Here is a 27,089-nt window from a genome sequence, read left to right on the forward strand (position 1 = left end):
TAATTGTAAAAATGAATTACAGTGAAATTCCATTATTAGATGTTAGCTGGGTTCTGCACTCCTTTGGGCACTCTTACTTCCTGCCTTGCTTTTAGATTAGCACATACTGGCCAGGTACAAAAGCTGTATCAGCACCAAACTGAGATTCCCACTTTTTCATATTGGAGACTCAGGCTAGCAAGACAATGGAGAGAGTAAAACTCTCTTTGTTACGTGATTCAGTGTTAATTCAAAGCCTGTCTTTATACTACTTGAAAATAGCTCAGGTGCTACTGGGAATCACCATTGTAGCACATCCCAGAAGGAAAGAAGAAATGGACAGGAACGCACAAATAGTTTCCCCAGAGAAGCAAATGTTGTTGCCGGAGAACATGGAGCGTCTGTGCTGTTGAGTGCACTGAAACAAAAGAGTGGCTTTGCCATCCTTCTTTCCTTCACCTGGGCAGGTTCTCATTGATTGTCAATTATGTGTCACCAGGTGGTAACAAAAAGCAGTTTAATTCCCCATGAAAATTAGGACTCGCCCTGACTCTGTGCCTTTCCTGCTAGTACCTGGTGGCTGCGAATGCTCATTAACCCCTTCCTGGAATCCCCTTGAGATCACCAACCTAAAAATGAATCTCCAGTCCATGCACCATCTCTGCAGCTGGGGGCAGATGTAACCTCAGACGAGGTCTGGCAACAGTGTCTGGATGAGAGCTATAGACAATGAACGGTGGTTAACTTAGCGGCAAATTCAGGGTGAATTCCTAGGGATCCATTTTTGCCCATCTTTGGAATCTACCCAATGCCTTACCAAGAAGGAATGAAATGATGCTCAGGAGACAGGGGGAGAAAAATCCTTGCTCTTTTCCTGGAAAGCTGTGGTACATTTCTGTTCTGCTTTTTATGTACTAGAGTATTCTTTCTTGCATTCCTTTGTTAGTTAAAAAAGAATCCAGAGGGGCACCTGGGTGGCTCAGTGGGTTGAAGCCTCTGCCTTCAGCTCAGGTCATGATCCCAGGGTTCTGGGATCAAGCCCCGCATCGGGCTCTCTGCTCAGCTGGGAGCCTGCTTCCTCCTCTCTCTCTGCCTGCCTCTCTGATTACTTGTAATCTCTGTCTATCAAATAAATAAATAAAATCTTTTAAAAAAATAAAAAAGAATCCAGAAACTTCATTGGGACTCTATAGGGTTTTTTAAATTTTTTTAAAAGATTTATTTATTAGGGAGAGAGAGCATGTGCATGCACTGGCACCCATGAGCAGGGGAAGGGGCAGAGGGAGAAGCAGACTCCCTGCTTCACAGGGGTTCCCAGCTCAGGGCTGGCTCCCAGGACCCTGGGATCATCACCTGAGCCAAAGGCAGATATTTAACCATCTGAGCCACCTGGGCGCCCGGGGTATATGGTTTTAAACAAGAATTCTGTTATGATCACAAGTTTTTGGATTCACATTAAGGCAATTGGGCCTTCCCTAAAAATTCATTCTAAAGTTTCTGTGTGTTTAGGGAAGGGATGAAGATAAACTAAGACCCGTCTCTAGGTCCTGTGCACTCACACTGTGAACCAGCGCTACCCCCACTTTAATGGACTCACTAAGGATTCTCTCCTGGGTCTGAATCCTCTCCTGGAGTGCCCTAGGCATGACCACATGTCATTAATGAAGCCTGGTGTTCTAGGTGAGGTTTTTGTTGTCATTGTATCAACACCTCTCTGGGACACAACTACCCTGAGTGGCTTACCTTTCATTGCTCTTATTTCTTGTTGCTTTTTTTCTTACGATCGCAGATATACTGTTGCCCTAAAAGAACCCCAGGTGACTTTACCCCCTTTTATCACATTCTCTTGTTGTCCTATCCAGTGAAAACTGTTTGCTTGGGGAGAGAAGGAACTTTTGTTGGTCATTTTAGATAGAATACCATATGTCAGATTTGTAAAATCTTGTTAACATTGTGTTTTCTTCGCTTGAGAATTACCCTCTAGTAGGGGAAAATGGAACTGCCAATTACAGCAGCCTCCTGCTGTGAAAAAACTGGTGTTATATTCCCAGACATCAGGCTGTGCAAGGAGAGAGCCCCCAATTGCCTTTTGCTTTCTTGCCTGATAGACAAAGCTTTAGAGTAAAGCGTAATTAGCTTGACTGACAATCAGGAAAATACAGTCTTCAGTATCTGTTTTTATTTTAAGGTCGTCTTGTTTTGGAGACCCATTCCAAAGCCACTTTACAATTCATTTCTCGATGTAAAATTCAGCCAAATTGGATTGCCAGAATTTGTTTAAAATGTTCAGTGTGTATTTCAAAAGAAAGATAAATGAATCTGTGGAGTGACCGAAGAAACTTATAGTGTATCAGACTGTAACTATTAAAGAAGAAACCATAAATCCTGGTGGCAGGAGAGCTAGTAAATTTTTTTAAGCTGACTCCTTTGGGGGGAATTTGGATCCTACACTAAGTTCTTAATTTTATTGGGACGGAGATATTGCAAAAAGAAAATCGTTTCTCTGGCACTAAACACAAATAATATCCAACAATAATTGTGACTCCCCAGTAGCCCCTCTCTGACCCTCACACCCGGCTGGCGTCATCCTGGGGAAGTCCAGTGGCTTGGTTTTGTTCTTCAACTGTGGTCCTTTCAGAGGTATTTCTTAGCAGATTAGGAAGGGATACTTCGTTTTGTTTAATTAGGGTTTTGTTTTCCAAATCCCCTCAGATTCCATAGCCCGGAACCACCCGTCCTAGTGGATGTTCAGACCATACCCTCCACACCCCCTGCCTGAGGAAGTGGGTTTTTTTTGCCATAGCGGGTGCTGGATCTGAGGGGAAGGAAGAGACATGGGTAGGAAGAGAGGTTTCAAGATGCAGAAACTAAAAAACATGAAAGAAAGTATCCTTCATTTTTCATGAAATAGTTACTGAATATCTCCTAAGTACCAGCTGCCAGGCTAGTGGGGAAAGCAGTCAGTGCTACACCAGTTCCCTGGGGACACTCTATTATAATGTAATTAAGATTCATCATGTGACAGTTCCATGACCCCAGGACCACTTAGAACCTTGTGATCAGGAGTCTCTCAAAACCTAGCAAAGCAGAATGTGGGTTTCAGATTAAAAAGAGAGAGAGACCCCCCTTTTCTATTTTTTAGGTTTTACATCCACTTATGATAAAAGTCTTTATATGCCATATAGACACAATATGTGTACAGTAAGTAGTCGTGCATGAATGGTACATTGGCTCCCTGAGCTACTAGTTGGGTTGTCCTTGGAACAGAATCTCTTGACACTGAGTAACCAGTAAGCTCCCAAATACTGTTCCATATGGTAGTCTCAGCTGTCTGCTTCTCAGTGTTGCTAGATCTTTCCTTCCCAAGTCTGACAGAGTAAGGTAGACCCTGCTTGAGGTCACAATGCAGTGAGCCCCAGGAGAACAGGAATTCTGCCAGTGCTACCCCAATAAGATAACGAATTCTTCCTGAAGCTTGCCTTTTCACATGTGTGCACATCTGTCTTGCCAGGCTAGGACTTGATCCTTTCCTTTCTCTCTGCCATTTCCTTTCCATCCTTGGTGATCCAAACCAGGAAAGACCAGTACATGCAGGATGCATAAATACTTAGTCCCTCCCTCGAAGTCTCTCATTTTCATTTGCAAAAGCATGACCAGTAAAGCTTATGGCAAAAGCATATTGAAAAAGTTAAACGTGATAATGGAGGCCAAGTGCTTAGCCTGTACCTGGTATCTGGTGGTGGCCACTGCTTTTGTTAATTTAGAGAATGGGATAGGACTTCCAACACCACAGGCAGAGGGATCAGGAGGCCAAGTGGAGCCTCGGTTTTCTCTCGACATGCCATTATACCCAACCGAAAATGCTTGAGACTTTTTGTGACATTATACAATAGGATGAAAACTTCTAGACCTTAAATGGAATCAAGTTCCTTTTTCAGGGTTCACAAGCTATGTGACACTTCTGTGACGAAATTATGATTTGACACCTCTAGAGCAAAATTACCATTCAGACTATTTGAGCTGATTACCCCTGTGTTGGAACTACAGACTTCCACGGTCAAAAAAAAATGTGAGCATGTAGAACAGCATCACTGCAGATTCATAATCTTTGACATCTTGCTTTTCATATCATTGAACGAATACACATCACCATTTACACTCAAGCAAAAATGATATACAGCATTGATGCATAACGTGAAAGATGAAACCTTGATTTTTTTTCCCCCGTTAATGAATATTGAGCAAATAGAGCATTTCAGGATCCCGGAATCTATAGGATTCTGTGTATTTATTTTCTTCATTACTCTAGCCACAATGTCACCCAGGAGTATCTCAGAGATGACAACCAGGCAATTAAAGACGAGTCTGTCCAGGCTCTGGCCCTGCTAGAGTGAATCATGGCCCTCTCTCTGGCCGCCCCATGGCTGAACCCCTGTCCTCAGGGAAGCTCAGGCCGTGGATGACGTGGCCATTGCCATGACATGTACTTTCTCACACATGTGCTCATGTCTGTGCTCTGACATCCGCTGTCCACAGGACCATCCAAATGAGTTAATATTATCTCCAGGTCTTTCTGAGAAAGCAAACCAGTAGTCCATGGGGGGAAATTTTGCATTTCTTTTCCAGATGACCACAAGAACTTTAACTTGTGTTTGGGGGGTACAGAGGCAGAGACAGTGTCTCTAAACCGATGCGTGAAGCAGACTACCTACTTTTTTGACGTAAACACATTTGTGGGAATCAGTGCTTTGTACATTGATGAGATGAGTTTCACTGACACGATCTCGCTGGTGTTTATAAAGCAAAGTGGGGCAAGTGTCCAGAGGATTCCTCTAAAGATTTCTGGGTTCTCCACATTTACAGTACCTGTCCTGAGTTCATACAGCTTCCTGAGTTACTTGTAGAATTGGCCAGGAATGGCTGTGACATGCTACAGATACAAGGGTGCACAGAGCATAGGCCTGACAAATGGGTCGCTCTATTCAAGCTTGGCAGTTTTTACTGAAATAAATTATTGGGTCAGGATTTTCAGTCATCTCCTAACATGATTAGACAAGACACTGTACTGGTCTCTCTCAGCAGCTTCATTCTGAGGCCACTTTGATACATGTTATAATGAGCACTAGTAAGTTTAACACAAATCCCTATAGTCATGAGTAATCCATAGATAAGCTGTGTTAAATTCATTTGTTGAGTGAAAATAAACATTGTTGATTTCTTTCTTTGTTCTTGATCAGCTAAGAAAACTTGGGAAGAGTATGTTTATATCACATTCAATGTTAAACTTTTCATTTAGAAAACATGATATCATAAAGAAAAGGATTGGGATACATTTGCCAGGTACATAATATGCTCCCTGAAGAGAATTTTTAAATTTCTTAATTCATAGAAAACCTATGGTTTTCAGTGCATTGTTAAGATGAATCAGGATTGGAGGCCTGAGACAGCTGGTCCCATTTATTTTGGTCTTAATGACTCCGACAGATAAGGAGCTAGTTAGCTTGTTGATTGGGTCTGTAATGACCTTTAGCCATCACGATGGAAAAGAAAGCTCCTTCCCGTGGAGGACACAACTCACGACACAGGCACTAAGGATCACTGGAGAGAATGTTAGCATTATGTTAGATCATTATTTTCCCAATCATTATTCTCTCACTGATTGGTATTTTTTTCAGTGGGATTATTTTGCTCATTTTCATTTGCTGTTAGTTTCCCAAACCAGCAAACTTGTGGTTGCCTAAAACACCAAAAAAAAAAAAAAAAAAAAAAAAAAAAAAAAAAATCCCCACAACGTCTGTTTGAGAGTTCTAATAATGGATGGATCCTACCATCTTCCCTGCACATTATCATCTACCTTCTTCACTTGAAACGGGTAACACTGCGCTGTCGTGGGAAGGGCATGCCTGGAATCACAGAGACAGACACACGGATGTGATTCCTGACTACCACATACAATCAGGGTGACCTTGGGCAGCTTGCTTAATTGCTCGAGTTCCAGGTTCCCCATCTATGAACTAGGAATAAAAGAGAGTGCATGGGGCAGCTGGGTGGCTCAGTTGGTTAAGGCCTCTGCCTTCGGCCCGGGTCATGATCCCAGGGTCCTGGGATTGAGCCCTGCATCAGGCTCTCTGCTCAGCAGGGAGCCTCCTTCCCCCCAAGCCCCCGCCGCCTGCCTTTCTGCCTACTTGTGATCTCTGTATGTCAAATAAATAATCTTAAAAAAAAAAAAAAGAGAGAGAGAGTGCGTAAGTCTTAAAGCTCTTCTGAGAATTGAGATTATGCAGCCAAGGCTTCTAACACCGTGTTGGTGTATGATAGGAGTTCTGTAAATTCTACTTCGCCATTAAAACCTCAAATATGCAGAATGTTGTGGGACAATTAAATGGAAAAAAGGATTCATGAATATCTGTGCTGAGACACAGCATTCAGGCACAGGGAGTTACCCGACCCTGTAAGAGCGACATTTGAGTGTGGGAGAAAGCACCACTAAGAGGCCATCAGTCTCTGAAAGACAGGTGTTGGCATCAGACCTGGGAGTGGTCAGTAAGGGCCCTCACCGCAGGCACCGTAGGAGAGCCCGCCCACTGGGACCACCCAGGTCCCTCCCGTTCCTCTGATCACGTCCATAAGGAAAGCAGACCCACCCGAAGTAAACTGCAGCCAATAGATGAGGGCCACATTTGGAGGCTGCACTATGTTTAGAGTCCTTGATGGGAGAAGAAAGTTAAAAAGTTAGGTGGGGGCGGGGGGGGGGTGGCCAGGGCAGAGCACGTCTGTCCCCATTGATAACCAGCGTCTAGGTCTCTGTACTGGAGTGCCTTTCCGGCTTCCATGGCAGGTCTGCTGTCCACTGTCCACCGGCAGGTCCCGGTCCACTTTCCTGGGGTGGTCGGCATGGGCTAACAGGATGACGGGAACTGCTGCCCACAGGACGGGGCCTTGTGGAGAGGGTGGTGGAAGCCCGGGCCCACATCATACCCCCACTGGGTTCTCACCTGAGTCACACAGTCGTGCACTGGGGCCTTTCTTCACCGAACACATAGTGTCTCTTCATCAGCACCGTTTCCCTGTTCCTGAGGCTTGGCAGCTCTCTGTGAGCTAAAGCTGAAATGTATTCCCCTCCCCACTTCCGCAGAAGACTTTTCTGAAATAAACATTTTGTTGTAGTGTATCAGGACGTGTATAATTTAAATGTTAATAAATGTGTTCCATGATTTCCCTTTTTAATTTGCCCATGTCAGTGATGGGGAAGCCATCCTCTCAAACTCAACAGAAGAAATCCGTGACAGGGAAATCAGGTCTTTCATTATATTATCTCTTTGGCTGAATTTTACATCTTGCTGGGTGGTGGTGGGTGGGTGGGTGGTCATAGCTATCTTTAAAGGAATTGACCCAGCTTATCAAAGGACTGATAAAAGGGTGCCCTTTTTCTTCCATGTCTATGTGGAAGTCTTATTTTGGTTGGGGACCTAGTCTCTTTACTGTCTGTCAGTAATTTATTGTTGCAGAAAAAAAGGTCAACAACATCTGTTTCAAATTCAAAAATACGGCCATTTATTTAAAAATCTTAGCAGTACTTAAGGCTGATAGTTCCTTAAATATATGATTTTTTTTTACCAGTAGATATTATGCTATTTTGTCAAACCTTTCTTCTATTTTAAATGTAAGCCTTAATTGCATCTTAAAAGGATAAAATTGGTTTATTCATTTAGTACTTTATCAGGATGAGCTAAAATGAAAGCTGCTCTGATATCAGGGTTGAACAAGTAAATATTTGCCAACTCTAGGCAAGTCTTATCATCGCACCTTAATTAATCCACCAGTGGAGAGGGTATCACCATGATACCAAGAGGCACACAAGCGTACATGTACACACACACACACACACACACACACACACTTTCTCCCTCTTAGATACCCAAGAAGGCCAACATATATGTGAATCTAAATTGTATGGACAATATATTGGATTTCTACCTTAACACCATTCCAAGGAACGAGAGACCATCTTCTGACTACTGGTAATTTAGTTTTAAATGTATTTCTCCCTATGACTACTGCTACTGTTTTTTAAGAAGCCCAAAAGAAATGGTTATTATTTATGCAGGGTTTGTGCTCCCTCTGCTGGTTCTGTAATTAACTAATAAGTTTAATTCCCATAACTATGCTGATGTCATCAGTTATTTTTGTGCCTGGACATGGAATTACGCAAATCAGCATGTTCTGTTCAAACATCATCAGGAAAATTAGCAGGGGTTCAGAGGAAGAGAGTTGGCCTCATGAAGAAAGTAAAGAAAATGTACATTTTGACTTGTATGAATTTGTGTCTGAAAAACGTAAATGCAATTTTATTCTTTGGTTGCTCAGTGCTGGAGAAAAGTGACCCATCATTGGTAAAATTGGGATATTACATCCCACCTTCTCAGCAGACTTTGGAAATAAATAAGGCATCTTCATCATTGGAACAAGATTTATTATAATATGTTTTACAGGTGAGAAAAATAGAAGCTCAGAAATTATATATGCCTTGCTAGTGAGAGCCGTTCTGGGGGTAAGAAAATAGATTTCTATGGCATGGAGAGGCCAGTGTCTCAGTTTCCTGGGTCTGCAATGTCTTTCTTTACACGTGTGGAGATAGTAGTGTCGCTGTTTTGTAATGTTAACATGGCACCTGGAGGCATTAAGAACTCAGGCTCTAGGGGCGCCTGGGTGGCTCAGTGGGTTAAAGTCTCTGCCTTTGGCTCAGGTCATGATCCCAGGGTCCTGGGATCAAGCCCCACATCGGGCTCTCTGCTCAGTAGGGAGCCTGCTTCCCCTTCTCTCTCTCTGCCTCTCTGCCTACTTGTGATCTCTGTCTGTCAAATAAATAATCTTTAAAAAAAAAAAAAAGAAGAAGAACTCAGGCTTTAGATTTGGATGAACTGAGGTTTCACTCTGGTTCCAGCAGTCCCCGTGTGATTCTGAGTAGGTTCCCTAACCTTTTCATCCTCACCTCTCTTGTCTACAAACTGGAGAGACGATCCTAGGCAAATGTTTTTACCTCGTGGAGTTATCATACGGGTTAAATTAAGTAATGTCTGGTGCAGAGTAATGCTTAAAGCATATCAGTGGTGATGATCTGAGAATAGTCTTTGGTCATTCCTCGTGGTGATTGTTTCTTCGACATGAAAACAGCTGCTTTTCCCAATCATAAGAACTTCAGTTTATTACGAAAATAAATTTGGGGAAGGGAACTCCGAAATGGTGAGGGTCCAGTTTGCCAGAAAGGTGTGTGCACTTCTAGAAAAACAGCCTGAAATAGGAGTTGCAAAATTGGATGGACCTCTAGAAGGAATCAGCTGGTGCCCCAAGTATAGAGTGTAGAAATTCAAGACAAATTTCCTAAGGATGATAAGCCAATCAGACCGAAACATCAATATTTAAGTAATGTTTTATGATAATAATAATGCAGAGACTTCAGATCAGCTGCTAACCCAGTACACAGAGAAGAGATTTGAATAAACATTCTCTGGACGTAATGTATTCATTTATTCACGCATTGTTTCATCCACCTATGTAGTTCTGTGTTAAAATAATGCAGCTCTGTGCGTGCTTGTTCTAGAACCTCCTGTTTCTCAATTAGCACCGTGTTCTAGCCATCTCTCCATGGCAGTAAAGGTAGATCTTCCTCATGGTCAATATTATTCTTGGCCCACTAGGTCCTTAGCATTTATAGATACTACTCCACCCAGCTTAATGACTGTGTTCTCAGATAATGCAGATTAATTCCAGTAACCACCTGAGCAACGCAAGCAGAAGAGGCAAATCTGGAGTGAGGATCCATGTCATCCTCAAAGGGAGACATCAGCAGCTCTCAGACTACTCACATCAGCCCATATCTGTTCTTTCAAGGGAGAGTTTGTTTGGAGGCTCGTTGGTGTCGCAATGCAGCGCCCTGCTCAGGTGAGCCTAGCGGGAGGCGGGTCATTGTCAATGGGCTTTGGGGGTGAGAGAGAGAGGCAGCTGGAGACTGCGAGAGTCACTGCCTCTGCCTGCTCGGAGGTTGTCTGGGCTCTCGAATTCTTCGGCTCTTGGAGATTTGGCTGAGAACCCTTGCATCTGTGTCCATACGGGTAATTTCAGCCATGTGTGTGAACCTCTTCTGAAATATACCTGCCTGTGGCACAGAGCCGGGCTTACCATCCTGCCCAAGGGACGCTGTATCTCTATTTGTTTTCAAGCTGGTTTAAAAATAGAGAGCGTTGTGCTAGAAGAGCTTGCTGTGATCTGATTATTTAACTATAGTTTGTACCTGTACTTTTCACAGTCCCTGGCTACCCTCTGCCATCAAAATATTTGGAATTTATTCTTTAAACAGTGTAGGCCACTTGGGTTGTTGATTTTAAACATGCTAGAGGTTTTATAATGGTTATTTTTGTTGGCCAGCACTGACCACTCTGCAAATGACCTGTTGATGTTGGACAAGGATAAGAGGCACTGAACACAATGCAGGAGATGGAAAGAGATCAAAAGGAAGGAGTGTGTTCGCTTAGCAACAGTGCTCCGTGGGTTAGCGTGGAGATCAGTTGTCTGTGCATGTGAGGTTTGCAGAGTTGCGTTATTTGGCCCGTTGCAGGGATTAGGCGTTCTCTTCGGGGAAATTCAGGAGTTTCTCAAACTGTGTATTCGATTACAGTATCAACGTTGTTGACTTTGTAAAATCATTGTAGATTATATAAAATTACACATAAGTTTATATACACACACACACACACACACACACACACACACACGTGTGTGTGTATATAGTTAAGGCAAGAAGGAAACAACTTCATGTATATTAAAATGAGTGTTTCTGTGAAGTCAGTCCCATTTCAGCCGGCCGCTCAAGAATTCAACAGTGGGTCCATTCATAGGCCTGCCTGCTGGCAGAGGATGTAGCATACTTTGTCCCAACTGTTTTCTCTCATCACTGTACTCCTCAGCTTTCATTTATTCAGTCTCGAGCGTGTCCGTGTGTTCGTCGCCCATTTCCGGTGTCATTTCTCACCGTGCATATGTCAGATAGGAGACAAGAGAACATGCATGTTTGACAGCTGCCCAATAAATTATACAGAAGAACAAGTTAAGGACAACTGCAGTGGACTGGGGGGAAAAAACAACCCACCAGCTATGTGGCAGGTTGAAAAGAATTTCCTTTGGAAAGCTTGTGTTGTCGACAGCAGTTGTTACTTCATGAATAACTTATAAAATTATTCAACTGTACCCTCTTAGTTGAAGCGTTCGCTTGGTTTGCCCGGGGTGGGGGGGGGCGTGGGGGGAGCAGCCCCGAAGTCTCTCAGAACTTGAAACCAAGTGAAATACGGTGGCCAGAAAGAGAGCCGAGAGGACACGCGTGCGCCTTGGCACTCCCAGTAGTAATGCATGAGTCACAGCAGTGCGGGGGCGGCAGTGGGACTGTGCGGGAAGCCGGGCCCAGCCACAGCCACTCGGCCTCTCGTTTGGCTTCCTGGAGGAGCACGGGGTTCCTGGCTCGGAGCCAGGTCTTCCGTGCAGTAAGGCAGAAGCAGATTTAACAGGAACATCCAAGGTGTATCTTTCCCCGTCAGTCTGCAGGACTCTGTGTGGCCGATAGTTTGCGGCTTCTTGGCAGAAGATAAACAAATGACCGTCACCCCATCAGAGGCAGAGAAAAGAAATGTGTCTGTGGCCCAGTCTAACTCCCCGCACCTCCCCTCCTTCTACCCCACCGCTGACCCACCATATTGACTCAGCCTTTGTGTTAGTCATGGGCCCTGCCCCGACCCAAGGCATGCGTATTTGTGGGGTGATGTGGCGATGAAGGATTCATTCTGCAGCCACGAGGCCATTTGTCCTCCTCACATGGGAATCAGGCTTGCTGCTGTAGCCTCAGCTGTGTTCTAACCATTGGGCAAACTGGCCCATTAAAAAAAAAACAACCCAAAAAACATGGCAGCGTGTGTCTTCCATTCACTATAGCCAAGACCTGATTGTGTTTGGCTCTCACGGTTTTCTCCCTGTGTTCACTGTTCATACGAGCAGTGGCTTTCTGTTACTTATGAGAACCAACTTCCCACTAAACCACACGAGCAGAGTTCTCTTTGAATCTGTCCGCAGGGCCGTGCATATGTGATGAGAAGCCAGAGTGTCTGTGGGATTGAGCAGAGGGAAAGCCGATGACCTAATGTGGTAGTAAATGATGACAGCGTGAGTGAGAGTTACCTGGCGTCAGCAAGCTGGTAGTTGTCTTAAGAAAGGGGAAGTGCTGTTTTAACACAAGTGGGCAGATGTGCTGGGGAAGGAAATGTGTTCACCTAACCCAGTCGCCTTGAGACAGGTAGTTGGCAGCTCAGCCCCTCTTTGAAACCAATTTAACTTTGGTATTTCTCTCCCATTTATTTACTCTCTTTCCTGATCTTGTTTGGCACGTCTTTGCACCATGACCAAAGTGACAGATTTTAGTCTCTGTTGGATTAATCACTGTGTTCTTTGATCCATGGCATGTGTTCCCCATAGACATTTAAAGTCAACATATTCAACATTTGTGGTCTGGAGGTTCAAAGTTGTTAGCCAAGCTGATAGACTGGTTTGGGCATTTGCATCCAAAAGACTCTTCCTCATCCTCTCTCTCTCTCTCTCTCTCTCTCTCTCTCTCACACACACACACACACACACGCATTCACACACATCCACTCCCAACAACACAAATATTGACTGTACCAATCATTCATTAGCAGTAAAAATTTGAGAGCAATTATTTTTTTACTGCGCTTGCCCTGAAAAACACCATTAATTACCTTATTGCCTGTGGACTGGAGCCAGTTTCGGTGTCCCCGGAGTCTGCTCCCCACCCGAAGAAGGATTTGCAGCTCCAAGGAACACGGCACAGGACGTCATGTGGCAGGCAGTGCACGGAAGTTGTGTGTTGACTTCTGAAGTGAGACGTCAAGACGTTCCCTGCCTCAGTATTGGATTCCTCCCTGTGTGGAGCTCTCAGTCAGGCCTGGCAGTGACAGTAGATGTCCCCGACGGCCAAGACTCCAAGCGGAGGTGGGCGTTTGTGGATTTGGCATTGTGTCAGCTTCTTGGTTTTTCTGTTTTTTTTTTTTTTTTTTAAGAGCATGAGAAAGGTTCCAAGTCATCCTAGAAATAATTATCAGGGGGAAGGACGTTATTGACCATCGACTTGGGGGGGGGGGGTCGATGAACCAAGGTTCCTGATGGGTGGCATCAGCCCATCTTTCCCCGGGAGATTTTAGTTGTGATGTTTCACAGATGGTTGTGACCCAGGTCACATACTCTTAATGCTTCTGGGTGGTTTTCCTCCTTCTCCAGGTCTCCTGAGTACAGGTACGTGAATGCCTTCTGGAATGTAAACCTGTGCCCTGAAAGAAAATGGCCATGAATTTCTTCTCAGTCTAGAAAGCACTACAAGCCATCCGTAATGTATCTATTTATTTATTAGAAGTGGGCTGTTCCTTTATTAAAAATGTATTGATCGTACGAGTGGTATGGCCTCTCTCCCCACCAAACGGAAATGAACTGCGTCTTATTAATGTGTCTGATTACATGGTAGGGCCTCAGTATCTGGTGGTTGAATTCATCAGCCTGAGTCTAGCTGTTCCACACCACTTGTTTTCAGAAAGCGTGTGAAATACGATCCCAGTCTGAGCCTGCAGTGTCCCCCATTTTTAAAGCTAACTTGAAATAGCTGAGTAGTAAGTTAAACAAGAGCTTGAGGATGTCCTCTGAGTTCTCTAGGGTAAAGGGGAATTGCAGCGGAGAACGTTTATGGGATACGGGGCGTCTCAATCCAGGACGGAGGACTGTGGGATGGATCCACAGCGTGAGAGGCCAGGCTCAGGTTAGAATTTGGGAAATCGTTTCTGAAAGCCGTGGCCGTTAGAGCTCACAGTGGAACTGGGTTGCATTGTTTCCTTCCTTGGAAGATTTTTAAATTTTTTAAAATGTGAACGGAGAGTGAAGGAAAAGGCCTCGTGGGTCCGGTGCCTCTGAGGGACCCTTCCTCATGTTACCACCTTCTGGAAGAGCAACCCGCGGGTTGTCCTGCCCGGCTGTTGCTGGTTGGAAGTGTGAACCGGACTTACCACGAGGGAGCCAGTTTTGGTTTTCGAGCCAACTGCCTTCTCCACGGAAAGCATTTGTTAGAACGGGTGTTTCTTATACCCCGGACTGAGGTTATTTTTTTTAGCCAGGGAAAGCCAATATGAGGAAGGGAATAATGGATTCTTTCGCAGCCTGTGCTATAAGAACAAAAGTCCAGGTTGCCACTTACTATAGTTTAAATGATCGATTCTAGCTTGCTTTGATTAAATTACATATTCAATTATTTTTGTTTGAAATTAAAAGCTTGATTATATTACCGAATGCTATGTAATTTTATACATGCCGTTCACTTATTTAACAATGGGGCACAGAGTGTGATTAACAATGTGGCTGCCAGTGGGAAGAGGCAAAATAATTATTTTTTCAATATACAAGTCCTCATCATGATTCAGAAATCAATATGCATCCGTGGAGGGTTTGTTCTCGCCGTGGATTATGGACTTCAGGGTGGCCTCCCCTCATTTCCCTATGAATGTAAAACCTGGAGATTTTGGCTGGCCAGGCCGGTTTTTATTTCTCTCTCTCTCTTTTTTAAAGACTGATGTTTAACTACAACCACTGGGACCTAAATCAGAGCATCCAGTGCCCAAATATGAATATTAATCAGACGCCAGGCCACGGAGCCCCTCTCTGAGTTTGACAGTTTAAAGGATCAGTTAGTTAATTAGAAGATGACATGGCACGCCAGGTCCCAAGGCTCTGTCCTGCCTTCTGTCTCCTCTTTTCATTTTCCTTTTTGACAAGTTGGATTACATCATTACTTGTAGTTTCACTTGTTATCCCCACCGTGAAATAAGAATATTTTAAGCTTTAATTATCCGTGATTTCTTCCTGCTCTCTCTCTCTCAAAGACCAGGCTTCAGTAAAACTCAAACACACAAGCAGAGGTTCAAAAGCCCAGGAACATCATCAGCCTCGTGATCCCAGCCACACCGCGCACAGCATCGTCGCGAGAAATTGAACCTGCTTAATAAGTACTGGAAGCTGGTAGTGGTGGTGGAGGTGATTAGCTTGAAACAGGAAGATGCCCGTTCTGACTTTGGTGTCACATCACAGTCGGCATGTTCCTGCTAGGACCTCCTGCATGGAAAACGGGTGGGTGCCCGGGTCTGTTGAACCATCACCCTTTTGGGCAGGGCTTAGGAATCTGCATTTAACCAACCCACCACCACACCTATCCAATAATGGGGGATTTCTGTTGCTCCCCAAAGTCTGAGTGATTCTTTTCTAAATGTTTTGGCATTTTTCTTGACATGATACTGCTCTTTTCAGAAGGCAGAGTTGGCATGTGGTTCCTAGAGGAGCCTCATTCCCAGGAGGGGGAACGAGGTCCAGACCAATGTTCAGTTCTTCATGGTCAAGCTTTTTCTGATGTCCCAAGTGGAGTTAACTCTTTCCCCTGTCCTCCCCACACCACTCCTCCTGCAGCCATCAGAGCACATCTGAAGTCAGTGATGCCGTTCAGTCTGTGCGTCTTTGAGCCTTAAGGACACTGAGCCACTCAGGAGAAGCAAGAGAGGCTTAGTGTCCTCCCTGACAGACATTAGTGATGAAACTTTAAATGAGAACAAACTGAAATCTTCCGTTTACTGTGAGTGCTATGAGCCAGCTCCGGTACCGAGTAATTCAGAAAAGCTTTCTCAGTGGTCTTCGCAACAGTCCTGTGTGCTTCGATGAGGACATGGACACTCAGGCAGAAACAAGCCAAGTCCTGGGGGCTGAGAAGCATTCCAAAATTGGCAGTCTGAGCCCCAGTCCCTGACTCTTCTCCCCGCTCTGCAAAACCTCGCGCAGTGGGTGCTTATTTACAGGTGACGAAAAGAAAGGATATTTTTAGATGTCAGAGATGCCGCACCTCCACTGACAGGAGTGCACACGGAAGAGAGGTGGGGAGCAGAGAATTTATATCTGCTCATACTTTACTGACTCCTGGAAAGGCTGGGACTTCGGAATGCGTCCACATTCATTTAGAAGCCAGGAGGAAGAAGAAACACATGCATGAGACACTGGAGGGACCCACGGACAGCAGGAATGTGTGCTATCAGGAGGAGTTCAGAAGGACTAGATGGTTACCAGGGTCAGCCTGGAGAGGGAAAGCAGGGCCAGTGGTGACAATTTGCTCGGGAGGGAGGGGACAGGGTAGGGGGAGCATCAGCATAGTGACCAGAAGCTGGGTGACCCAGCTTCTGCCCGTAAGCGACTGGGTGACCATGGCCACAAGGCCGCCCCCGTGTTTCTGGACTGCAATTCCTTTTTCTCCCAAGTTGTTAGAGGTAAAGCTTGGACCACGGGCCTCCGTGTCCTCCTGCTTAGGTAGGTTGAATCGAGGACTTACAGAGGCTCTTGGTTGTGACATTCGAGAGGTCCTTGTGACCCTAGGTGAGATGTGTTTGTCTGTAGGAAGGACAGATCATAAGGGCAAACCAAATTGCATGGTGTCGAGGTGAGAAAGAAGAGGGGGTACCTCCTCATAGACACCTCTATCAAGAAGTGTGGCAGTGAACGGCGGGCGGAGGAGGAGGTTGGGGGCCCACAGATTTGAGAGTCTTCAGAATGAGGAAACCTCTGTAGGCCTGGTGGTTTCCAGAGGAAGGGCAGACAGCTGGGGCTGGGTCGGAGAGCACAGTGGGAGGGATTGTAGCAAGACCGTCGCTGTGAATCTAGAAAACCTGAGTTCAGAGGGAGAGAGGCCCCCATTCCCTGTAGACACTGGAGGAGCCAAACAAGGGCAGTGGGATAGAGCCAGGAAGTGCACGGAGTTTGTTTCTCCACCGACACGGATAACTTGGGGCCGGGGAATGAACAGGGAGACAGATGCATGGATTGCATAGACACATGTGTTTTCATGAGGTTCCTAGAAGCAGTGATGGCTTAGCCCGTGTCAGTCTGAACCAGTGAGGAATCTTCCTGTCCTGGGTTCAGAAGGGCACGAGAAAGCTGGGAGTGAAGGTGGGAATAAAGGAAAAGAGAGAGGCAGGAACTGGGAGTCTGCTTCACCGGCATCGTGCCTGTGGGAGACACGGAGGACACAAGTGAAGAGAGCAAGTCAGGTAAGACGGACTGGCTTGCTGCCGTACAATTCGGTATTTGAAAGAAGAAATGGTGCCTCATTGTCCATTGTTCCGTGCACCCTGGTCAGCGCTTCTTCCTCCAGGCAGGGAACTTCCCCGTCACCAGGAGCAGCCTGGGTGGCATGTATGTTAGTGCCCGTGCTTGCCGTCCCCGCAGGGGTGCGGCTGCAGAGAGCCCAAAGGGATTGTGCAGTGAGTACTTGGTCAATATCAAGTCACTCTGTTTTGTCAGTTCTTAGGTTGTGTCCCGTCGTTCTGAGGGGATTTTTTCCCAGTTAAGATACTAACAGATTGGGGCACCTGGGTGGCTCAGTGGGTTAAGCCTCTGCCTTTGGCTCAGGTCATGATCTCAGGGTCCTGGGATCGAGCCCCGCATCGGGCTCTCTGCTCAGCAGGGAGCCTGCTTCCCCCTCTCTCTCGCCTGCCTCTCTGCCTACTTGTGATCTCTCTCTGTCAAATAAATAAAATCTTTTAAAAAAAATATTCTAACAGATTAGTTTAAAGGTCCTTACAAGACAGTTCGTATATTTGACCATGCAGTTCGTTGGGCACTTTTCCCCTTGATAACTTGACTGGTCTGTGAGCCACCACGTGGCAGAGAACTAGCAGTCCTTGGCGTCCACGGTACAGTTAATAAGTCAGCGTGCGTGGCGGGTGAAGAGGACTGTGGCTTGGTGTGCTCAAGCAGAGCTGTGAGGGGACACGCTCTGTCTACATGACCATGTATTTGCTGCTCTTCCTGTAATGAAATGCCTTGCCCCAAGGTAGGTCTTGGTAGAGGGACTCAGGAAGAATATGGGCAGAACTCGGGGGGCTGACGGGGTGGGGACCTTCGGGGTGGAAGGTGGAAACTGAAAGAAGATGCCATTAGTGTTCCCGGGCTCATCCCATAAAATAAATCATGGCTTCAGAATACCCATTTCCTGGTCTTCTCGTTGATCTACCCAGCATAGCTCTGCCTACCCCACGGTGGATAAAAGATGTGGAGGTCCCAGGCCTCCAAACATTTGGATGCCCATTAACAGGTTCTACACCTTGGTATCTCTGGATATTACTGTCTCGCTTCAGTAAGCCCACTAATATCAGATATATCCTATCAGAGACTATTTTAAATCACTTCAATTTTCTCTGCCCTTGGGCTCTGCCCATAAGACCAGAATCCGAAGCGGATGAGTGTGGCCTGTGATCTAGTGTTTTACTCCCCCCCCCATTTGTATTAGAGGCAACTTCATTAGCTTTTGGACTCCTATAGATCAGTTTCAGGGACGAAGTACAATGTCAGATAGTTTTTACCCAGTTCTCAAGTATATCGTTGTTATATTTTCCCAGAGAAGTGTTAAGAAAAATTAGTATAGCCCTTTGTGAGAGCATTTTTCTCTTAAAACAAGTCATTGGTCATAATACTGTTTGCTTACTTATTCTCTGAAGTGCTGTTTCATATCGAAAGTAAATCCAGGATAGAAGCTTGATGAGTAATGGCTGACTTGGTAGCACACAACCTTAGCGGCGTAAGTGAATTACGAAGCCCCACTGTGCCATGTTGTGTTGTTCTTCCTCAAATACGTCTCTTCGTCACTACTTTTTCACCTTCTGAGTGATTTTAAAATAGCGAGTTAGCTTCCTGTTAGTGCCCAAGTCATCCATCCAGCTCATGCTTTTCCTGTATCGCAGATTCCCTCACACAGGAACAGTCCAGGATCCTGTGGCTCAATTACGGACCGTCGGGGAAAGAAACAGTCTATGGCAGGGGTGTGTCCCAGATCCTTGAGCCTGGCTGAGACTGAAACACAGAAGCTGCGTTTCTCTGACCCACTCTTGGCAGTAGTTCAGCCTGGCATCTGCCAAAAGAAAGGACCACGAGATTTGCCCATCAGGACACCCAGTTCTGAATTCAGATCTGGGCTCTTTCTTACTACTTCCTGCCTGTACCCTGTGTCACCCTCTCACCATTTTATACTCTCCCACCTTCACGCCAACAAAGACGACAGTCCCAGACCACCTCCTCAGACATGGCTTCTGTCCCACCATTTCCTTGCCCTCGAGGCCACCATCCTCCTGGCCATCCCGCCATGGTCCAGGAACCCAACTCCAACTGCAACCAGCAAGTTCTCCCTCACGCTATTTCGCACACATTGTTCTCTCTGGGTTGTTACTCCCATGTCCAAATTCTCTCTATCTTGCAGCAGCCAGCTCAGACCCTGCCTCCTCCACAGAGGCTGTCCGAATTACAGCAGACCCAGAAGCATGGCCCCAGGGGGCTTTGTGATAACTCTTTCGTGGGGGTCATCAGGACCAGTAGCCCCTGTTGTCTTCAGCCTCTGCTCCCCACAGCTCAGACTTCCCGTTGCCCCCTTTATAGTTCAGTCCCATCTTCCACAGGGAGTTATCTGCTCTCTGGGTGTAAAGACAAGGTTGTACAATTTTTCTGGTCCGCTCCGTGGGTAGGATGTGTAGTTCAGATGCTCGGTAAATACTTGCTCATTGATGAATCACTGTAACAGAGCCATTTATTGGTCATAAAACACTGTGGCGTTTCTGTCTTAGGAACTTGTAGCTTTTTCCCAGAGGAGGAGGAAGCTGGTCACAGTCACCATTCTGTCCCCACCACTTAGCTTAACATTTGCCAGTTTAAATGGTTTGAAGACCGAAAGGCATGCCCCCAAGAAACCGGCACACACCAGATGGCAGCAGGTGCAGTAGGAGCACCTAGGATCTAGAGATGAATTTGGAGGGGTGAAGTTGGACTTGGCTTTAATATAAATGGGATTTAAAAGCTTGGAGTTCAAATTGGGAGAAGCCGAGTGTGCAGAGGGCATCCTACTTAGAGCCAACAGGCTCAATGAAAGCGCAGGGAAGGCTGACAAAACAGGCATGGGAAAGGTCATGTTGGGGCTGAAATTCAGTGCCAAGTAGACGTTCATCCCAAAAACATGTTAAACATGGTGGCATATAGTCGTTTGTGTGGGATGGGAATGGACCTCTTTTCTCATTTTACATTCATGATTATTTTTAATAACAATTTTTAGACATTGTAGGTGATCATGGTTTCCCATTTACAGGAGGCATAAAAGTTTTTTGTTTTTTTTTTTCCAAATAAAACCAAGTGAGTAGCTTTAGAGAAAAATACAAAGTAAATAGTGTTGGGGGCATATGTCAAAAAGGATGATTCCCTATGGCTGGAAGTTTGGTGTGTACCAGTGTCAAAATGGAAAGATTCCCCCTCCCCCGGTGGAAAGTTGCTGCAGAGAAGCTATCTAGGCCCAGGACCAAAAGATTGTTGGAGCCTGACCCAGTGGGAAGCCATTGGTGAATTTGGCAAGAGCCGTCATCGTCCCAGGAGAGCCGGAAGTCAGACACAGAGCAGCTCTTCTGTGAGGGCTGGGATTTTATGTTCCTTGTTTATCACTACACAACAGTGTCTGGCTCATTGCGGGCAATTAATAAGAAGGTGTGAATCAGCATGTGGTAGGTCTGAAGCGAGGCTTTTCTTTCCACCCGTGGCACAGACTCGGGCTGCTGCTTTCCTCCCGCCGGAGCTGGGGAGCTGGGAGCAGCCTGGTTCCCACGCCCCCTCCTGAGTGAGCTCACGGGACCATGTTGGTGGAGGAGGGAGGCAGGCTACAGAGCGGCCAGCCTGCGGGCTCCAGTGGGGGTCTCCCACCGAGTCTCTCTCACTTTCTCAGTATATTACGAGCGCCATAGGGCCCTGGGCACCCTGATGTCCTCCAGTGTAAACCGGCTCGTGAGGACGCCTGGGATGGAGGTGGGGACCACAAACCCCCAGCCCCATCTCAGGGGACAGTCTTTACTCTGCTTCTGTTTGCCACGCATGTATCAGATTTGGGGGATTTATCAAAAGATGTCCACAAAATACACATTTTAGGTGAGAGTTCCTGACTGTGTTTTTACTTAGCCCTGATCCAAAATTCTGAAGAGTCTGCATGGGTCCAGCACACAGTCTGTGACCTCTGATGTAATGAGATAAAGTCCTGTCTCTTCCTTTGCCCAAGGTTTTGTCACATTCAGTTGTCCCTTTATGTGCATTTTTTTTTTTTTGCCTGCTATTTTAGTCATTTCTCTGAATCCACAGTAACACAGTTGGTGCCCTTTTCATGTGTCCCGTAGCCTGAGTTCCAGATCTCTCCCCCTTTCCTCTTGCCGAATGTCCTTCATCTTGGCTGTTTGGTCCTGTCGCTTGCTTGCTTTCTCTGTCATCCGAGTTCAGGCTTCACACAGTTAAGCCTGGCTTAAGCCATCGGGACTTTGAATGATGTGCTTGCCCCCATCATAATTCCCCCAAATCCTAGCCTGACGCCCTCTCCAGCTATCTTCCCTTCTCCTCAGCTTCTGTGTTCACTCATCTGTCTTTGTCACGTGTCCTCCTCTTCCGTCTCTCCCTGCCTAGACTTCAGGCCTGGAATCTTCTTTCCTGCTGTCAGGAATCCCACATCCCATGGTTGGAACAGACCCGTGTGGTTCGTGGCCGGCCTGAGATAACCCCCAGCACTTCTGGAAGCCTGGCCAGGGTCACAGAGCTACAGAATCCGTCCTCCCCTCATGCCATTCAGAATATAGCCTTTGAGGGGTCTGTCATATGTAAGCGGGCACAGTGCCTTAGGGAGGACTGGACACATTTCACATCCCCTGGACTCAGGAGGGACACCTGGGATCGGGCTGCTGGGTGGTTGTAAATATCAAAAAGGAAAAAACTATCCAGCGTGAGATAGGAACACATCACAGCTGCAGCAAGCATGCCTTGTCCTCTTGGGCAGGCCAATGAGTTACAGATTTTGTGTGTTGAACAGGATCATCATGGGAACATTGTGTGGCTTATAGATTTTTTTCTGTAGCAGTGCCTGCCACTTCCCAACAAGGACTGGCATTCAGAGCCTCTCTGCATACAGTATTCCTGACGAACTGTAAGGTGGTGGGAGGGAAATGGACACACAGCAGCTCGTGGGCTTGGGGTTACGCAGTCTGAATCCGGATCTCATCTCCACTGTTACTGGCCATGGGCTCTTGGGTCAGTCGCTCTGCCTGCCCACCTGCCCGTTTCCTCCTGTGTAACTTGGGGAGAAGAGCGAGCACTGCCTCTTCGTGCTGTCTGTATCAAAGAACTCTTTGTTCACTCGGTCAGCGTCTGGTTGGCAAATTTTGGTTCCCAGGCCAAATCTAGCCCATAACCCGTTTATATATAGCCTGCATTGGAAGAATGTTTTCTACGTTTTAGAATGGTTCTAGAGGCACCCGGGTGGTGCAGTCGATTAAGCATCTGACTCCTGGTTTTGGCTTGGGTCGTGATCGCACAGGTCATGAGATTGAGCCCCTTGTTGGGCTCCACTCTCAGCAGGGAGTCTGCTTGAAAGAGTCTCCCCCCATGCCCCCCCTCACTAAAATAAATAAATCTTGAAAAAATTAATGAAATAATAAAATGGTTCTATAAGTTTCTACATATTATTCTCAGTTTGGCCTCTTGGCTGACAAAATGTAAACTATTTACTGTCTGGCCCTTTGTGGTAAAAGTTTGCCACCCTCTGCACTAGAACATGCTGGAAGGGCTTTGGGGCCCCTGGTGTGTCACTTGCTTTTTGTCTGGTTGCGCACCCGTGGGCTGTGTTCTAAGAACTTTCATAGGCCTTCTCTTTAGTGAGTCCTCTCTCCAGAGCCCTGGTTTGAGGGGCTGGGTGCCACGCTGGAAGGTGGGGAAACCAAGATCCCGGGAGACTGTGAGTTTGCTTCCTACAGCCCGTGAGCTGTTCTTCTGGATTGGACTGAGTTGACCATTAGTCTCCCTTCCCCACTTGGCTCTCAGAGCCAGGGCCGATGGGTGTGCTCCCTCTTCTCTGGGAGGAACTCACATGCACGTTTGGATGTTGTTCTAGGCATTCCAGGGGTCCTAGAGATGACTTAGTCGGGAGTCCACCCTCCAGGAACCTCAACTATAGTTGGGGAAACCGAGGTACGCGCTTACTCCCAACAATAAGACGCACTGGCACCACCCCAAAAACAATATGCTTTGGGGCCTTTGAGGAAGAAATGCATCTACAGGGGCATCCCAGGGCTGCAAGCCCATCAGAAAACTTGAATTTTCTGTTGGAAGTTGAGGGCCCTTGGAGCTCTTCCCCACTGGCTGCCTTCACCCAAAATGCTTGTATTCCAGCCACCCCGTGACAGATCCCCGTGGCTCTGGCTGCATCCTTGTCCAGTGGTTTTGTGGTTCGTGAGGTAGCTCTTGGGGCCTGGTGCTCATCTGACTCTGTGGCATTTGAAGGGCAGCTGTTCCGCTGCCCCCGCCCACCTCTCCCTCCCTCCCCTCCCAGGGTTCAGTGGTACCTCCAGTCCCAATTGCTTGCAGTGGAAGCAGTGGGCTGTGGGACTCAGGCAGCCAGGGTGTTCATTGAACACCTGGAGCCCAGAGGACGTGCCCTCAGGACGGCAGCACCTCAGTCAAAAGGAGAAACATCCTTTCGTGTGTAGAAATAAGAGTGGAAGTCCTCTGCAGATATTCTGAACTTACATAGCTTTTCAGAACCAAACCTGTACTCAAGGCTGCAGGGAAATGCTTCTCCAACCCACCCCCTACACCCCCCCCCACCCCCGCCGTGTTGCTCCTGTGTTCTGACATCCTGGCAGTTGCTTTTTTTCTTCGCAACAATGATGTGTTCTTCATCCACCCCTGGCTTTCCAGGAGTTCTTCCTCCTTGTTCAGGGATTAGTTGGAGAACTCACTATGTGTGATTCAGACAGGCTTTGGCTTTGGGAGTGTCACCCTGACAAAGGAGACGGTTCACTAGAAGTTACTAACCCACTTGCTCATCAGCTTATGAGTTGAATCTCTGGCATGACGTGGATGGGAGGCCTGTAGGAGCAGCTTTTGTCCTGCACAAGGTAGCATCTTGGTCCCTTTGGGTTGTTCAACAAAGTGGCATCAACTCTGTGGCTGGGAAACTGCCGAAACGTGTTGTTCACAGGCTTGGTGGCTGAAGGTCCCAGGTTAGGGTGCCAGTGTGCTTGGGGGACGGCTGGCTTCCAAGTCACAGATTGGGCTGTATTATCACACTGCAGAAAGGACTAGAAGCTCTGTGGGGTCTCTTTTCTAAGAACACTGAGGGCTCCACTCATCACCTAAGCACTTCCCAAGGGCCCGACCTCCTAATACCCATCACACTGGACGTTAGGATGTCAGTGTATTAATTGGGGAGGGGACACAAACATCCAGACCAGAGCTGGCACAAAAAGTGCTTTTCGCAGGTTTACGGCCTTAATCTCCTTGTGAGCGTTGCACTCTATGTCCATTTTGGTCACTGTTGTGTTCTCAGAACTCAGGAAAGTGCCTCATAGTGAGTGAACACTCGGTGAATATCAGATACCGAATTTATTTATGAGAGACTGATTTGAGTACCTGGGGTTGGGGGGCAGGGGTGAGCCTCCAAAGCTGCATTTGGCCTGGTGTTCTCCAGGGCCCCCTCCAGGGAGGAAGGGAGTGTTGGAAACACAGAAGGACCACGCAATGTGAAGCTTGCCAGAAAGAAGGCGGCAGAAGAGGTGGGGAGACTTGAGGGCCACGCCTAAGGCTGCAAGTTGGGCAGTGCGAGCCGAGGGCCTGCTGTGTGGATGGACATGAGGCATGAAGGGCCCTAAAGTGCTGCTGGATGATAGAGGACAGAAGAGGCCGGGCAGAGCTGGAGCGGTCAGGTCCACAAGCTTGGGCACTTGGGCTGTGTCTGGAGGTTGGTGGTTTATCCGCCATGTCTGTGTGGCTGGGGCGGATGATTCTAGCTGCGTGGTAGAGTAGGAAGGACTTGAAATGAGAGTGAGAGTCAAAGCAGGAAGAAACAAGTTAATGAACCCGCAAGATCCTGAAAAAAGCTGAAAAGTGCTTAAGGAAAGACCAGGTCGGTGGGCGGGGCTCTCATAGATGGAAGGGAGGTGGGATTGACTCCACAACTCTCTCGTGCTGGCCCCCGCTGAGACTCCAGTTCTCAACATGAACTTGGCTCCATCACCCCGCCCGCCTCTTTTTTGTCATCGCTCTTCCCAGTATGTTCTTCTGTAGTTTGATGACTCCTGTGCCCTTCATACATGGGGAACAACAGGACGGTCAGATGACAGGTATCGGACAAGCGGGCACCCCAGTCTGGGTGCCAGAATAGTATGCCTGAATCAGAGAGATGCTTCCACAATTAAGCAAACATAAGTTCTTGTCTCCATTTGCTACTCTTGCAGCATCCTTGATGCCTTAAGGAAGTTCAAAGAATGATGATAGAGGCTCTTCCCTGGGCACCTCCGGCCCTTACTATATGTGCCTCTTCTGTGTGTGTCTCTTTCTGTGTGTTCCTTGGTGACCCTTCTTGGCACTGGATTTTTCATTACCATGAAGGCAGGAAGAGACAGTCATCTGACCACACAGAACCCCTGAGAGGCATGCTCTGGGCTCTCACGAGCTCGTTAAACACTTTCTGATGATGTGATTACGAACTCGAAAAGGACATTCAGCATCTTCCTTAAACAATGTGCGTCTTTGTGCGGCCTGGAGTTTTTCATTTTTCCTGGGACAGCTGTTTTCTCAAAAACAGTTCTGTAGTAAATAGCTTCCTGTCACTATGGTCCGTGCCCCTCGGACAGACCTTGGTGTGGAGCACAGTACAGGGGAGCCTCCTTTGACACAGTTGTGTTTCTTACTCTGTGGGAGCAACATTTTGAAAATGAAACTGTTCTCCGTGTACTAGATGATTTTGCAAAGGAAAGTGTATTTTTAAGGCATATCATCAGTTTGGTAAGTCTTGTTTTAGGCATAATAGGTACGAGTGTTTTCTCATTCTTGAGTCCAAATAATACGTAATTAATCATAAGAATGGAAGACCAGCCATAAGTTGAATTCAAATTAGTATTCTCTCCACTTTTCTCCCCACCCCCAAGCATGGGGTTCTTAGACACCCAGCTCACCGCCATCCATGTCTTCTTAGAGTGGTGATTGTCATGTATCACACAGGCACCTGGGGCGGGTCCTCTGTACTGTTTCAGGGAGTCCATGAGGTCAAACTATGTTCCTAAAAACATCAAGATTTTTTTTTCTATTTCTCTTGTTCTTTTATGAAAGTACAGTGCAGTAGAGTTTTCTAGAAGCCCCCCTATCGCATAACAGAAATGATTGAATGCAGAAGCAAAAGGCCAGCTGTCTTCAATTAAGCTAGACATAGAGGGCTTTGTGAAAATGTAAAACAATACCATTCTTCCCAAAAAATGCTTTTTGTTTTGGAAAATATGGTAATGTTTCATAAAAATGTTATTTATGTTAATATACAGTGGGTTTGTTGTTGCTATTTTAAATGAACGAAGGAATAAATATTTTCGTATTTCTGTTTCTAACATGATCAACATCGATAGGTATAGTCCAAATAAAGACCAGCTCTTCAACTTTCTCATTAGTTTTTTAAGAATGTGAAGGACTCCCAAGAGCCAAAAGTTGGAGAAACTTTTCCACAGTGCAGGGCGGTATGTGATAAAACTCTCCTGGCTTGCGAATGAGATTTGAAGTTTTCCAACAAAGACTAAAGGGATTTGCCTAAGTTCCCTATTCCTTTAGCAGGAGCCCATTTCTACATTTATCTGTGGATATGCAGGAAAAACATGCATATAAGCTAGTGTGAAATGCAAAACCTTATCAAAAAAATCATTTAAAAGCCCATAACTTTGGGGAGGAAAACCAAGCACACCGTTGTCCTCTGTGTATGGTACTTCCAGTCCACCCCCTCAGGTAGGAGTTTGGGAGACATCATTCAACCAGAGGACGTGTGTTTCCCCAGCCCCTTCACAGGGCTGGCCCACAGGGCAATGCAGACACAGTTCCTGCCCTGGGGAAGCTGGCATCCCTGTTTAAGGAGACTTGAGTAACAGATAAGCATAAATGAA

The 27,089-nt window shown here is 46.5% G+C and overlaps 1 protein-coding gene across 2 annotated transcripts in view; it reads left to right on the forward strand.

Moving 5' to 3' along the window:
- The window catches only part of PDZRN3 (PDZ domain containing ring finger 3), a 241,238-nt gene that overhangs the window by 161,745 nt on the left and 52,404 nt on the right, over window positions 1-27,089 (forward strand). Inside the window, exon 1 of one of the 2 annotated variants that reach the window (XM_080828838.1) lies at window positions 9,755-9,921. The exons of the other annotated variant lie outside the window; for it this stretch is intronic. Within the exon in view, the coding sequence (XP_080684964.1) occupies window positions 9,904-9,921 (18 nt within the window). The 5' untranslated portion in view covers window positions 9,755-9,903. Of the gene's footprint in view, window positions 1-9,754; window positions 9,922-27,089 lie in introns of those variants that run through there. 2 annotated transcript variants of the gene reach the window in all.

The sequence above is a fragment of the Martes martes genome, assembly GCF_963455335.1.
Source record: "Martes martes genome assembly, chromosome: 1".
NCBI lineage: Eukaryota > Metazoa > Chordata > Mammalia > Carnivora > Mustelidae > Martes > Martes martes.